Here is an 11943-nt window from a genome sequence, read left to right on the forward strand (position 1 = left end):
ACGGGTTAGGAGAAGCAAACACACCCCGGGGGGGGGGGGGGGGGGGGGGGGGGGCTTTGTGTGAATGTTGGGAAAAAAACAGCACAAGAAGCAGCTAACTGTTCGATAATCTGATCTATACGAACATGTTTTACACAACATACCAGAGTTTAGGAATGACCAAACAGAAGGAGAAACTGCCATGTCGATGTTATTATTGCATTATAATTGGACATTGACAACAGTGTAATACAAAGCCATCAAAATAACGTGTTCTTCTCAGTGTTACAGTGTTCTAGCATCAGTTTCATTACATTTAGATATTCATCACCTCTGACGAATGAAACAAGACTACAAAATAGCTTCATACATTTGGATATACTGAAAAAGGTTAACACCAAAACGCTTCTTAATTAAGACATGTGTTTACCTACGCTGAGTAGTGGGTGCAGCATTGCCTGTTGTTTTTCTCTCTTTGAACAACACAAGTCAACACGTGATGGAAGTAGTTTGGTATCATTCTGCTGCAATGACAGGATACTATTGCAGCACCATGCGCCAGAATTCATACTTCAAACAAAAACGTAGAAAATGCACGAAATGAGAAGAAATGAAGGCATTTCGTTCTCAACGGATTCCTTTTTACACACCTACTCCATCTCGTTACTCTCTTCTTTAATACTGCCTTCTGTAATGCTTCAAAATAAAGTAGTTGCAACACAAGATCAAATTCTTCATCCATTACACAAACCCTGTTTTAAAATAGACTTCACATCACTTTATATAAAAACACTAGCTATAAAAAAAAAAAAAGAAGTCAACACAACCCACAAACCGAGAACCACTCTGCTCCTCATCCTCACCTTCAAAAAAAGGTAAATTAACACTGATCTCCTCTAACACTGTCAAATGTATGAACGTTAACTTCACTACAGCGCGGAGTGTTTTAAAGGTGAATAAACACCACTGATCGTTTAGTCAGCAAGCTACATGTTACTATGAGTTTTGCAAATAATATTTTTATTTTACCCCAAAAAAAAAGGACATAAAACCAGCATAATTCCTTATGAAGACAAAAGTATAACAGCACATGCTTGTAAAACTGATCCATAACAGTAACAGCGAGTGGTTCAGGACGTCACTGGGACTCAGGGAGGCCGATGCCTTGTTTTGTGCAGTAACTGTGCCACTCACCAGGTGACGTACAGTGCGATCTCTGTTCACGCAACACAGTGCAATGTGGAAAAATCACATTTTTTTTTTTTTGCCGAGTATCAAAGATCTACTTTTTGTTGTCTCTCATTGCTCCCATATTAGAGACTTGTGCTCCGCTTTTTCCACTGCCAACAACTACAACAATGACATGCAGGATCACGTGAGGCGGTCAAAGGGAAAGCTCATCATCGTGCTCGTAGTAGTTTCTGGTAAAAGCCGGAAGACAAATAAAAGCACTTGAGTCATCTTCTTCTCCCATTAACTGCCGTTGTCCTCTTTGTGTAGGCAGAGGCTCCCAAAAAGATAAGACTCTAAATTAAAAAAAAAAATTGTAGGAGTATACACTGGAATAAAAACAAACTCATGACGGTAGTGTTGTGTTTTCTAGTAGTGCTGAATGTTGTGGGTGCCACCCACGGGTTGTTCTGCTCCGACAGCGTCAGAGGTTACACTCGCCCGACCTTCGCATCGCCGATGGCTCCCCAGACGTCAAAAACAAATTCGTCTGGGAAGGCAAAGTCCCCGAGGGTTTGATCCAAAGCCTCCGCAAACTCATCCGGGTTCTTCTTGTCCTTTCCCAGCTCCACCATGGTAGCCGCTGAGGAGACGGAGAAAGGGCAGAGAAGATGTAGTGAACATGAAAACAGCCAGTGACACAAATTCTAATTTTGACGCCTGTGGAGCCAACATTCATACACTTACCCAGCTCGCTGTCTCTGATGCCCATGTAGCTCTCAAGCAGGTCATCCACCTTCTCAATTGCCCTTTCCTCAAACGCAGAGGGCTGGAGTGAAAAAGATTCAATGAGAAGACTCAGGCAACACAACCGGATTATGCTTTCTAAACAATACAGAGAGCCATTATCAGTCCACAGATGCTATAAAACCACTCACCAGCTCCTCCACTGTAGCAGGACCTTTAGAGCGCAGCCGCAGAGTTCCTCTGCCGGTCCCCAGCTGAACCCCTGAGGCCGACCTGGACCCTCCAGACCGCTGGCTGATCATATCTACGCAGAATGATAAAACAGAGATCCCTAAACACTTTGTTTAGGAGCATGTGTGGCTGTCATACAACATCTGAGATGAAATATCAGACAACTTCTCCCAAACCCACCAAAGGCCTTGAGGGGCTCCACCAGCTTGATGACGAACTCCTTCCCTTTGGGCAGCTCCTTCAGCATCTTGGCCACCTCGTAGTGTCGACACCCAATCAGGCGTTGGCCGTTGATCGACTCGATCATATCACCCACGTTGATGACCTGGATCTGGTGAATCACGCTCCCCTCGCGGATTCGCTGAAAACAGAAAAACTCCGATAAATAATCCGCTCTCCAGCTCATCACTCTGTCCCTCCATGTTACTATTTCTCACCTTGATGAAAGCGTAGCCAGCTCCATTATCAGTGATCGTCAACCCTAGTGCATCCTCTCCTTTATACACCTCTATTTCCTTTCGCTGGCCTTTGATGTGGGCAAAAATAAAGTCCTCTAGCCCAATCTGTCCTCCCAACAGTTTATCCATGTCCACCTTGTGAGTGTTCAGTGTGCAAAACATAACCTGTGGAGGGACACAACAAACAGGTTGGATTTACAACAATGCCTTCTCCCCCTGGTAAACTCAAGCAAACCTATTTATCCTCACAATCAGCAGTGACTCACCTCGGCCGGCGGTATCCCGAAGGCCTCGCCAATCTTGGCATAGAGCTCCCGCACGTTGCTGAAACCCTCTATACGGCCCGTGGGGCTGCCGTGGGCGAGCTGAGTGTGGAAGATGAGGCGAGGTCGCATGCTGCTGGGCGGAGGAGGCAGACCTTCAGAGGCGGCACCTTCTCCCAGCCCAACAACACCTCCATCTAGGCCATCCATACCCGGCACATTGAGACCTGCGCGGATGGGCTCCGCTTCCTCGTTCTCGACCAGCGGGGACGCCTTCTTCCTTCTTCCCAAACCCAGAGGCATAGTACTGCTACAGGGGGAGCAGAGGGAGGAGGCTGCTATGGTGGGGGTGGGGGGGGAGGTTTACGTTATGATCAGACCAACATACACCTGTTCAGCTGCAGGTCTGTTGGATGTTTATGTCACAGTAATAGTGTGGTCCTCCAGACCAGCTTGAAAGCTGTCTCAACCAGGCCCCTGAATGGATATAGAAGTCCACACATCAGAGCAGTTTACATAGCTGGATCTGTCACGTCCAGCAGCCTGCAGTGGGTGGTCCTCAGCTGGAAGACAGGGACAGAAATCCTCTAATTTTCATGAATTTACCAAAGTAGACATCTCGGTTTTAAGTGTAAACATGCTGTGTCCTTACTTCTTGAAATAGTAACAACGTTATAATGTTGGTTTCTATTAGCACTGGCTAATTATACCTTAGCTTGGACAGTCAGGACAACAAATAGAGCTAATGTTAGCTACTAGTGAGGCACATTTTCCACACATCTTCAAGCACTGACAACTCTCACGTAGCTAGCAGCCTAGCCCGTCGCTTCTACAAACCCGGCAGCTATAAATCAGTGACTAGTTAATCCCTAAATTACACGCGTGGCGGTTTCTGGCGTGGTTGAGTAGCTCAGATGAGAGAGCTAGTTAGCTAACTTGACTATTTTCCACTAAATGTGAACAGTAGGGAGTAAACATGGCAGGCCGGCATTCTTACCAGGGAGCAGGAGTTTTAGCCAACTGTCGTTAGCTCGTCCTGCTAGCTTAGCCTGCTAACGGTTCTGCTGTGAGTTGTCAAAACAAATTAAAACAAAAACGTTTCGCTTGCAAACTGAGAAAGTCCAGTGTGTGTTGCTGCTCTGCTCCTGACAGGTTGGCTCAGATTGTAACAAGTACCGAGCCTGTGAACGCTGCTGCTGTAGGTTTAGCTTTAGCCCAGCAGGGGTGGACCAATGACGCCTTCAGGTTCCCTCGTAAATCCCCATTTCGCAATTGAGCGACTGTTCCAAAGTCGTAAATATGACTTGGCCAACAACTCTGAACTTGATTAGAAGCATTTTATATATCATCTGTACTTCGTGCTTCAGCACAAGAATGAAGAGGGGGTAAATACGAGGCATGTGTGTGCAGTTTTAGGGCACTTTGTATGCGTGTGTTTGTGTGAGGGGTGGCTTTAAATTGGCTCAGGTGTCAAATTCACAAATACTATATTTTTATTAGAGACATGAACGTGTCTGCTTTAGTGCTTTATAGAGTCTTGTTTTAGTTTGTGTTGTTTATCTTGTTTTAGTTTGTCTTGTTTCTTATTTTAGTTTGTCTTGTTCTAGTTTGTCTTGTTTATCTTGTTCTAGTTTGTCTTGTTTATCGTGTTCTAGTTTGTTCTAGTAGTCGTAGTAGTAGTCGTGAATATACACTGCCCTCTGGTAGTCTCGATGCATAACTACACTGCTGTCTACTGTAAAAGTCTTATTATGAAGGTCTTGCTATACCGGAAACAGAGACAGTTCGCCTTCAAAGTAAAGGTCGCGCGTTTTCAAACGTGTTTGCTCCTGGGATCAATTTAATGAAAGCTAAATTAAATAAATAAAAAATGTTTAATGGCTACTTGGTCATACCTCTTCCATCCATATAAAACACACGAAACCTCTGGAAAAACTACACAACCTCTACACAATATCTGCACAACCTTTCAGCTCGACAGATTCTTCTGCACAGCAGAGACATAAAAACAAAATCAATCTATGCATTTAATGTTGAACGAGGTCCAGTTAGAGAGAATTTCCTCACGCAAAGGTCCGGAACATCTCAATGTCTTGCGCTATGATTTAGTCCGATATACTGTATATATTAAAGTAGCCTAGCAGTTTTATTAACACAAAATTAAATGAACAAAAGTCTCTTTCATAAAAGTGTTTATATGAAAATTCTGCCTTTGACAACTTTGTAATTAAAAGACTGTTGGATCTAGTCTTACAATAAATATGTACAATAAATACATATGATATTCATACTGCTGGTGTAGAGCAGAAATCAGGACAATTAATACTATTAGTCCAACCTTTGAAATCCAAATCCTGCCCTGGGTTTACACTGTAAATCACTAAAAGAAGGGAAGCAATAGATAGTTGCACATCACAACTGTCCTTGAAAGCTACTTTTTTTTAAAATCAAACAGAAAAATGTTGGAAGGTTTGTCGCCTTTCTAACTATAACCTGCTGCTTTTCTCTCTTCGGTCACTCATTTTTAGTTTTGACAGTTGTATATAAGGTCCGGCCCTCCAGTGGGCCACAATGAGTAGTTACACCGGCTCCAGGGACGAGTTGGCCAAAGACGCTCTATAGTTGCACACAATAGCATGGTCCTAGAAATAAAGAGCCGATGCAGTTGCACACCGTGACTACTAGAGGGCACGAGATACACAGGACTGTTTGAACCACGATCACAAATGGAGCTTGAGAAGCTCACATTTCAATTCTGAGAATTATTAGCAAAAGTAGTTGGTCTTTGAGAAAGAAAGTTTTCTTTTTGTACAACACAGGAAGAATGTTAAGAGTGTTGTTGTATTAATATATATAATGATAAATGTTGAGCTTACACTACAGTAAATGGATTTTGTTGCATGCGACAGTTAGACCTTAATTTAACTTTGAATCTCACCTTTAAGCGTAACCTAAATTTCAGAAAATAAAAAACTTTTACAAGATGAACGTCCTCAATAACTCAAACACGTCGGACATGATCGGGTAGATATTTGCCAGTCTCTTTAATGTGGAAATGCAAATCATCACAGCATCGGAAGAATCTATTAAAAATGTCATATTCGTAAAAGCTTCGTTGTTAAAAATGAAAACATCTTGAATCCCAACCTGAGGCATTTCCAAACAACATAAACAGGAAGTGAAACAAGATAATACTTTACACCCTTCTCCCTTAAAAAGGAAAAAGTTTGCATGAAAAAAAAGAAACATATCTTCTTTTTCTTTTTTTTTTAAACAAGAAAATGTTACACATTACAGAGATTACACATCTCTACATTTCATGTTAAACCACATTATTAAAACTCCAGCAGGAGCAGTCAAAAACCTAAAAATACTTAAAATGTGAAAATGAACTAACTGACCCACGAGCTTCTATCATCACTACGGTCAAAAGGTGCACAAAGCTGAATATGAATATGAGTTCAATATACTTTTTAGGATTCTTATGAACTGTGGAACTACACATTTCCAGATGCTGTAGTTGTGTCAGGTAAGAGCTATACGACAAAATAAACACAAATATATTCTGTAGGCCGTTAAACTTTCTATGCAATATTGCCATATACCATGTTGGGCAAAGAAAACAACGTACTGGCTTCAAGCAGTCAAACAGACATAATAATAATAATAATAATAATAATAATAATGAACTGGAATATACACTAATTGTACATCAAGCACCCTGAAAAGGGTACGATTGCAGTAAATAACTTTTGGTAGTTTGTAAGACACACACACACACACACACACACACAACAGGATACACTCATGCTCTCAACATACATATATATTATTATATAGGGACAATTATTTGGCACAGAAAGTCTTCCCACAGTTTATTGTACACACGTAGTAAGCTGTGTACTCTCAGATAAAAATGTGTCGTAAAAGTAAACATTTTGCAAGGTGTGCCGTCTCAAACACATCAGGGATAAACCAATCTGAATGTGTCCCCTCAATTAAATAATTAACGATACAAAGTACTTATCAGTGCTCTCTTCCTAAATTAATAATCTGGAACTCACAGGAATCATTCTTACGGAAAGTCACATAATCGTAACTTAATATTTCCTCTGTATTATAACTGGAGACGTTGTCATTATTTTTAGGCTTGTGCATATTTGCAACGATATTCTTCTGGTCAGTTTATGAGATTGTGGCAGAAAGCTGTGACTGAGAGTAGACAACTGAAACACTGACAAGGAAAGTAGATTTAACGTCGATCAGCTCCTTCTGGCTGATACTGATCTGCTTCACCTCTCAGGATCTACACTGTAGAAGAATAATCACGTCCTGTTGAGTGATGTCGTAAAAACTACAATCAAGCATGCGTCACTGCACCTGAGGTATTGTTAGCTGGCTGCGTGCTCCCTTAAAGCACTCCCAAAAAACTGCTGCTGCTGCGAAAAACAAATCCCCAGTTACTATATTACATTTCTAAGAGAACCTAACAAAAACTCTGGCTCTCACGCATCATTATCTATATACACACTTCATATGTTTAACTATCTACTTTTCCTCCTTCAATCTGATATTCTAGCAGGCTGCTACTCAACACTGGTACTCACTCAGTTTCCAAGTCATCCAACTGACTAGATGTTGGTTAAGAAAAAGCGATTTGGTGTTCAGAAGGTAAAATTAAACTCAGCTGGAACCAAATGTGCCCTGAGCCGCAATCGTCCAGAAGAGTCGCACAGAAGAGTGCGCCGCTGGAAGCGTTGAAGGCGAAGTGTGTAGGATTTGGCGACATCTAGCGGTGAGGTTGCAGATTGCAACCGACCGAGTGGCCCTATCTAGATCCCCCCTAAAATGCTACACACTGTTCCTTTAACAGATTATTTTCGAGGCAAATTTATCATTTCACGTCACGGTGGAAGGATCTGCTTGAGTGCATCTCGTGTGCCTTGGCCCAGTTTGTCAGGAAATTTCACGGTGAAGTCCAGGACCATGTCGCCCCTCTTCTCGGGGCACTTGGATATGGGGAGCCCTTCTCCCGAAATTCGCTTTTTCATTCCAGGTCTGACAACGTCTCTGGAGGTCACAGTGATGGTGCGGCCGTCTAGTGTCGGGGCGTTGACTGTGCATCCACACAACGCCTGGAGAGAGAGAGAGAATGGATGATCAACACCATCTTTTCTCAAAGTATTATTGGAACAAGCAGAAAAATTAACGTCCGAGTAATATCACAGTGGTCACTTACTTCTCTGAGTGATATTTTTGCAGGATAGATGATATCCGAGCCCTCTCTTCTGAACACCGGGTGGGGTTTATCTTTAACCACAAACACCACGTCTGCAGGAATGTTGCTGGCGGTTTCATCGCCCTCCTTGGGGAAGGTGATCTTCGTCCCCTCCTTCCAGCCGCGCTTGATGTCGACCGTTAGAATCTTGTCTTCGTTGCGTATGGTGCAGCCGTCCGGGTTCAGTCTCTTGCGGGAGATCTTCATCTTTTTGGTGCATCCTGAGAAAACCTCCTCCAGGCTCACCTTCAGCTCGTGCATCACGGGTGGGTCCTTCTTCCTCTCGCGCGCTCTGTGAGGAACTCCTGGGTGGGATTTAAAGGACCTGGGAAACCCGCCCATGCCTCCCATGCCTCCCATGCCTCCCATGCCTCCCATTCTCCCCATGCCAAACGGCGCAAAGGGATCGTTGATGTCCATGTTTTCCTCGCCGTTTTGTGCAAAGAAATGATCGAAAGGGCTGCGGCCACCGAAGAACTCCGCAAACATCGCGTGAGGGTCTCCATGGAAGGTGTAGTTGTAGCTTTGGCCGCTGTGTCCTCCACCTCCACCTCCACCGCCGGCTGAACCCTTCAATCCTACAGCAAGCATCAGAGCACACAATCAAATACAACCTGGATGCACATCAGTAACAAGAAATTGCACATTGCATTGTTTCACAATTCTCTTATAAAAAGATTGAATGAAACTGTAAGTGTTTAAATGAGTCGACAGTGATCCGTTTTTTAATCAGTCAAGTAAAAAAATACCCAAAATGTTGCTGGTTTCAAGTTGTAACTTTACAGATACTTATATTAATGTGCTTGACTGTGTTTAAATGATTGATCCCCACAAAAACGCGATGATGAAAATATTTACGAGTTGCAAGACTAGTAATGATCTCATGCTGCAAGCAATGAAAGTGTATAGATATAGTCAGTGTTTTAGTTTTTCAGCGCCAAAAAAGTCACATGTCTGTCTCCGTCTTTGCCCATAATAATGTGAACAGTAACATTGCAAACATTGCAGCCTTAAGGCACAAATATGTACATTTTTGAGATGTTTAAACCAGAATTATCATTCCGGTGACAGACAAACAGGACAGGCAACCCGTAGTTTCCAGTAGGTTCTCCGGCGACACCTATTGTGACGTGACGCACACATCTCATTGTTATTAGTGTAGAAATATGCTAAAAACAGCAATGGCCGATTAGGAGGATGCATCAGCATCTAACATCAAGACTCAAAGTGCAAATGCATGGTTTGCTAAAGATTGTAACGTCACAAGTTGTGTGAAAAAGTAACTATAGTGGCACAGACTACACATGCACGCGGTGCGGAGAGTTCAGTCAACGTTACCTTCTTCTCCGAAGCGATCATAGATGTCCTTCTTCTTGGTGTCACTGAGGACATCGTAGGCTTCGGCGATCTCTTTGAATTTATCTTCTGCTCCGGGAGACTTGTTTTTGTCGGGATGAAAGCGCAAGGCCTGCTTTCTGTACGCCTTTTTTACCTCTTCTTCGGAGGCACCTTTGGCTATTCCTAGCACTTTGTAGTAATCTTTACCCATGTCAAGAACCGGTCACTTCTTCCTCTTCCACTTTATAAAGACATAGTCATCGCAGAAGCCAACAACACATCCAGCATGTCCAGTGTGTGGGTCCAGCTAGCGGGATCCACCGCAGCTGTCGCTGATGCGGACGATAGCTAGCTAGCTAGCTAGCTAACTGTCAAGGTTAGCTTCCCTCACTTGTCACCGTCCGTAGACAACTTCCTACTGTTCTCTGAGATGAGGAACTAAAACGTAATTTAACTTAAGCTGCACAACATACAACGACGAGTTCATACTCGAGTGGTCGTGTGTCGCCCCCGAGATGAAAATCCGTACGAAGAAACTTCTGGAAGGAGCTGCTGCTGTGTGTCACAACTACCGAGTCAAGAGGACTCACTGCTAACAACTTCCGGTATAGGTTGAACCAAAAGTAGTGCAGTAGTGGTCAAGAAGTGGCCAGATATGTCTTTAAATTAAAAGACTGACACTATCTGAAACACACAGCGCATCGGGGGTAAACATGGTCCTGTTTGGATTGCTGCTATAAATTAGCTTTTTGCATCAACCATCGACCCTTTTAGTACTATTTTCATATTAGTACTCATGCGCAGGTGCTGTCGTTCTTGCGGTTTAGGCTGTCCACACGTCAGGCTTCACATTATATACTGTAGTCTGACATCAGTAGTAATCATAGTGGAATGTAACTGAGTATGCCTACATTTACTCAAGTACTGTACTTAAGTATAATTCAGAGGTAGGCCCTCTTTATTTGAGTAATTGTATTTTATGCTACTTTATACTTCTACTTTGTAGATTCAGGTTATTGATAGAAAATATAAATCAATTATAATATATTATTAATAGGTCAAGTTGCCCAGCAGTAGTGACAATTAGCTCTGCCTTTACCAGCTGGGACATTAAAGTGAAGTACACAATTATGCATCACTAATTATAATCCAGTAATATAATATATATATGCTCCTGAAATGGGCCATAATGCATAATAAATACTTATACTATTACTTTTTTGATGCTAATACTTTTGTACTTACATTAATGAAGGTTAGTTATATTGTTATTTTATTTAACCACCCCTGGACAAAACAGCTCTCGCAACTGCGTATAGCCTATGTTGACACATACAAGTAATTTGACTCTTGTTTCCAGTGGCTCTCAGGACACATGCAGAGTGACAAGAAGACGGACACTGGAAGAAATGTAGAAAACACGTGCTTAACAAAAATGAGCAAACTTAAACATAAAAATATCACATATGCTACATCAATGGACAATTACAACACAGTATTTACCTTCTACAAAGACTGTGAACTGTATGTGCACGTTTGTGGAATGATTTGTGCTATATTATATGTATATATATGTATATTTTTGTAAGAGTGCATCGCAGTGCAAGGTATGCCGGAATAAATATTGTATGGCTAATGCAACAGTTCATATGTACAGAGGTATAGTTCATGTGAAAATGTTGAAGAAGAATACACAATCTGCTCAGTAGAGGGATTTCATGTACATGTCAATGTCAGTGCGTATAAATAATTTGTGACTGCAGTGGAGTGGTTTGGTGTAGGGTTATTGCACAGGTGGCTAAATTAACTGTCCGTGGGTGTGTTGGTTTGTGGAAAGAGACTGCCAAAAGTTGTTCACTGGTTGTAAAGTGCTCTGTAGCGCCTACCAGAGGGGGCAAGTTGAAATAAATCATGTCAAGAGTGACTGTGTGGGGTCTGTAATGATTAACGCGGCCTGTTTCCTGACTCAGGACGTGTGCAAGTGCTGGAGGGTTTGGCCGGTTGGCATCAATTATTTTCTTATATATCAGAACTACGGACTCTAAAATGTGCATATGTAAAAAATCAAACGCTTTCCCAACAGAGGTAGGCCTCTCTTTTCTAGGACAAGTGTGTCTATAATGTACAAGCCTTGCTGTTACTGTGTCCACCAGCTGCAGACGCAACTTTAAAAAATATATTCCCAAATCAAATTTAGAGATAGAATCCGAAGATGGTGAATTCAAAGGCCTACATCCAAAACTTCTTAGATTACATTGATCTCTTCCTGTCATGTCAAATCTTGTAGAAATGTGTGATAGACTCTGAATTGTAAGTCGCTTTGGATAAAAGAGTCTGCTAAATGACTGTAATGTAATGTCTTGGAATGCAAACAGTGATATGGCTGCCTGCTGCTGGCTTGGACTGCTCCTGCTGGTTTTAAATAGACCACAGAATATAGATATACAGTTGGGTACGTGTGACGAAAGGCATCTTTGAT

The 11943-nt window shown here is 42.2% G+C and overlaps 2 protein-coding genes across 2 annotated transcripts; both read right to left on the minus strand.

Moving 5' to 3' along the window:
* Window positions 1-177: 177 nt before the first annotated feature.
* gipc1 (GIPC PDZ domain containing family, member 1) lies at window positions 178-4078 on the minus strand. Its single transcript, XM_076085842.1, has 7 exons — window positions 3846-4078; window positions 2852-3411; window positions 2565-2750; window positions 2308-2488; window positions 2088-2200; window positions 1897-1978; window positions 178-1792 (listed from the first exon to the last, which is right to left on the minus strand). The coding sequence occupies exons 2-7, from the start codon at window positions 3149-3151 to the stop codon at window positions 1641-1643; spliced, it is 1014 nt and encodes a 337-aa protein (XP_075941957.1). The 5' UTR covers window positions 3152-3411; window positions 3846-4078; the 3' UTR covers window positions 178-1640.
* Window positions 4079-5868: 1790 nt separating this feature from the next.
* On the minus strand, window positions 5869-10050 carry dnajb1a (DnaJ heat shock protein family (Hsp40) member B1a). The gene is made up of 3 exons (XM_076085841.1): window positions 9465-10050; window positions 8088-8704; window positions 5869-7983 (listed from the first exon to the last, which is right to left on the minus strand). Exons 1-3 carry the CDS (start codon window positions 9673-9675, stop codon window positions 7753-7755), a joined length of 1059 nt encoding a protein of 352 aa, XP_075941956.1. The 5' UTR covers window positions 9676-10050; the 3' UTR covers window positions 5869-7752.
* Between the last annotated feature and the right edge of the window lie 1893 nt (window positions 10051-11943).

The sequence above is a fragment of the Anarhichas minor genome, unplaced genomic scaffold, assembly GCF_050575085.1.
Source record: "Anarhichas minor isolate MPS153535 unplaced genomic scaffold, ASM5057508v1 ptg000007l, whole genome shotgun sequence".
NCBI classification, from domain to species: Eukaryota; Metazoa; Chordata; class Actinopteri; order Perciformes; family Anarhichadidae; genus Anarhichas; species Anarhichas minor.

Coding starts and splice junctions, on each gene's coding strand:
- gipc1 (XM_076085842.1), bottom strand. CDS start 3,151: ATGCCTCTGGGTTTGGGAAGAAGGAAGAAGGCGTCCCCGCTGGTCGAG. Junction 2,489..2,564: donor CTGGCTACGCTTTCATCAAG/GTGAGAAATAGT, acceptor TTCTGTTTTCAG/CGAATCCGCGAGGGGAGCGT. Junction 2,201..2,307: donor GGAGCCCCTCAAGGCCTTTG/GTGGGTTTGGGA, acceptor CATTCTGCGTAG/ATATGATCAGCCAGCGGTCT.
- dnajb1a (XM_076085841.1), bottom strand. CDS start 9,675: ATGGGTAAAGATTACTACAAAGTGCTAGGAATAGCCAAAGGTGCCTCC. Junction 8,705..9,464: donor TGATCGCTTCGGAGAAGAAG/GTAACGTTGACT, acceptor TGCTTGCTGTAG/GATTGAAGGGTTCAGCCGGC. Junction 7,984..8,087: donor CAAAAATATCACTCAGAGAA/GTAAGTGACCAC, acceptor CTCTCTCTCCAG/GCGTTGTGTGGATGCACAGT.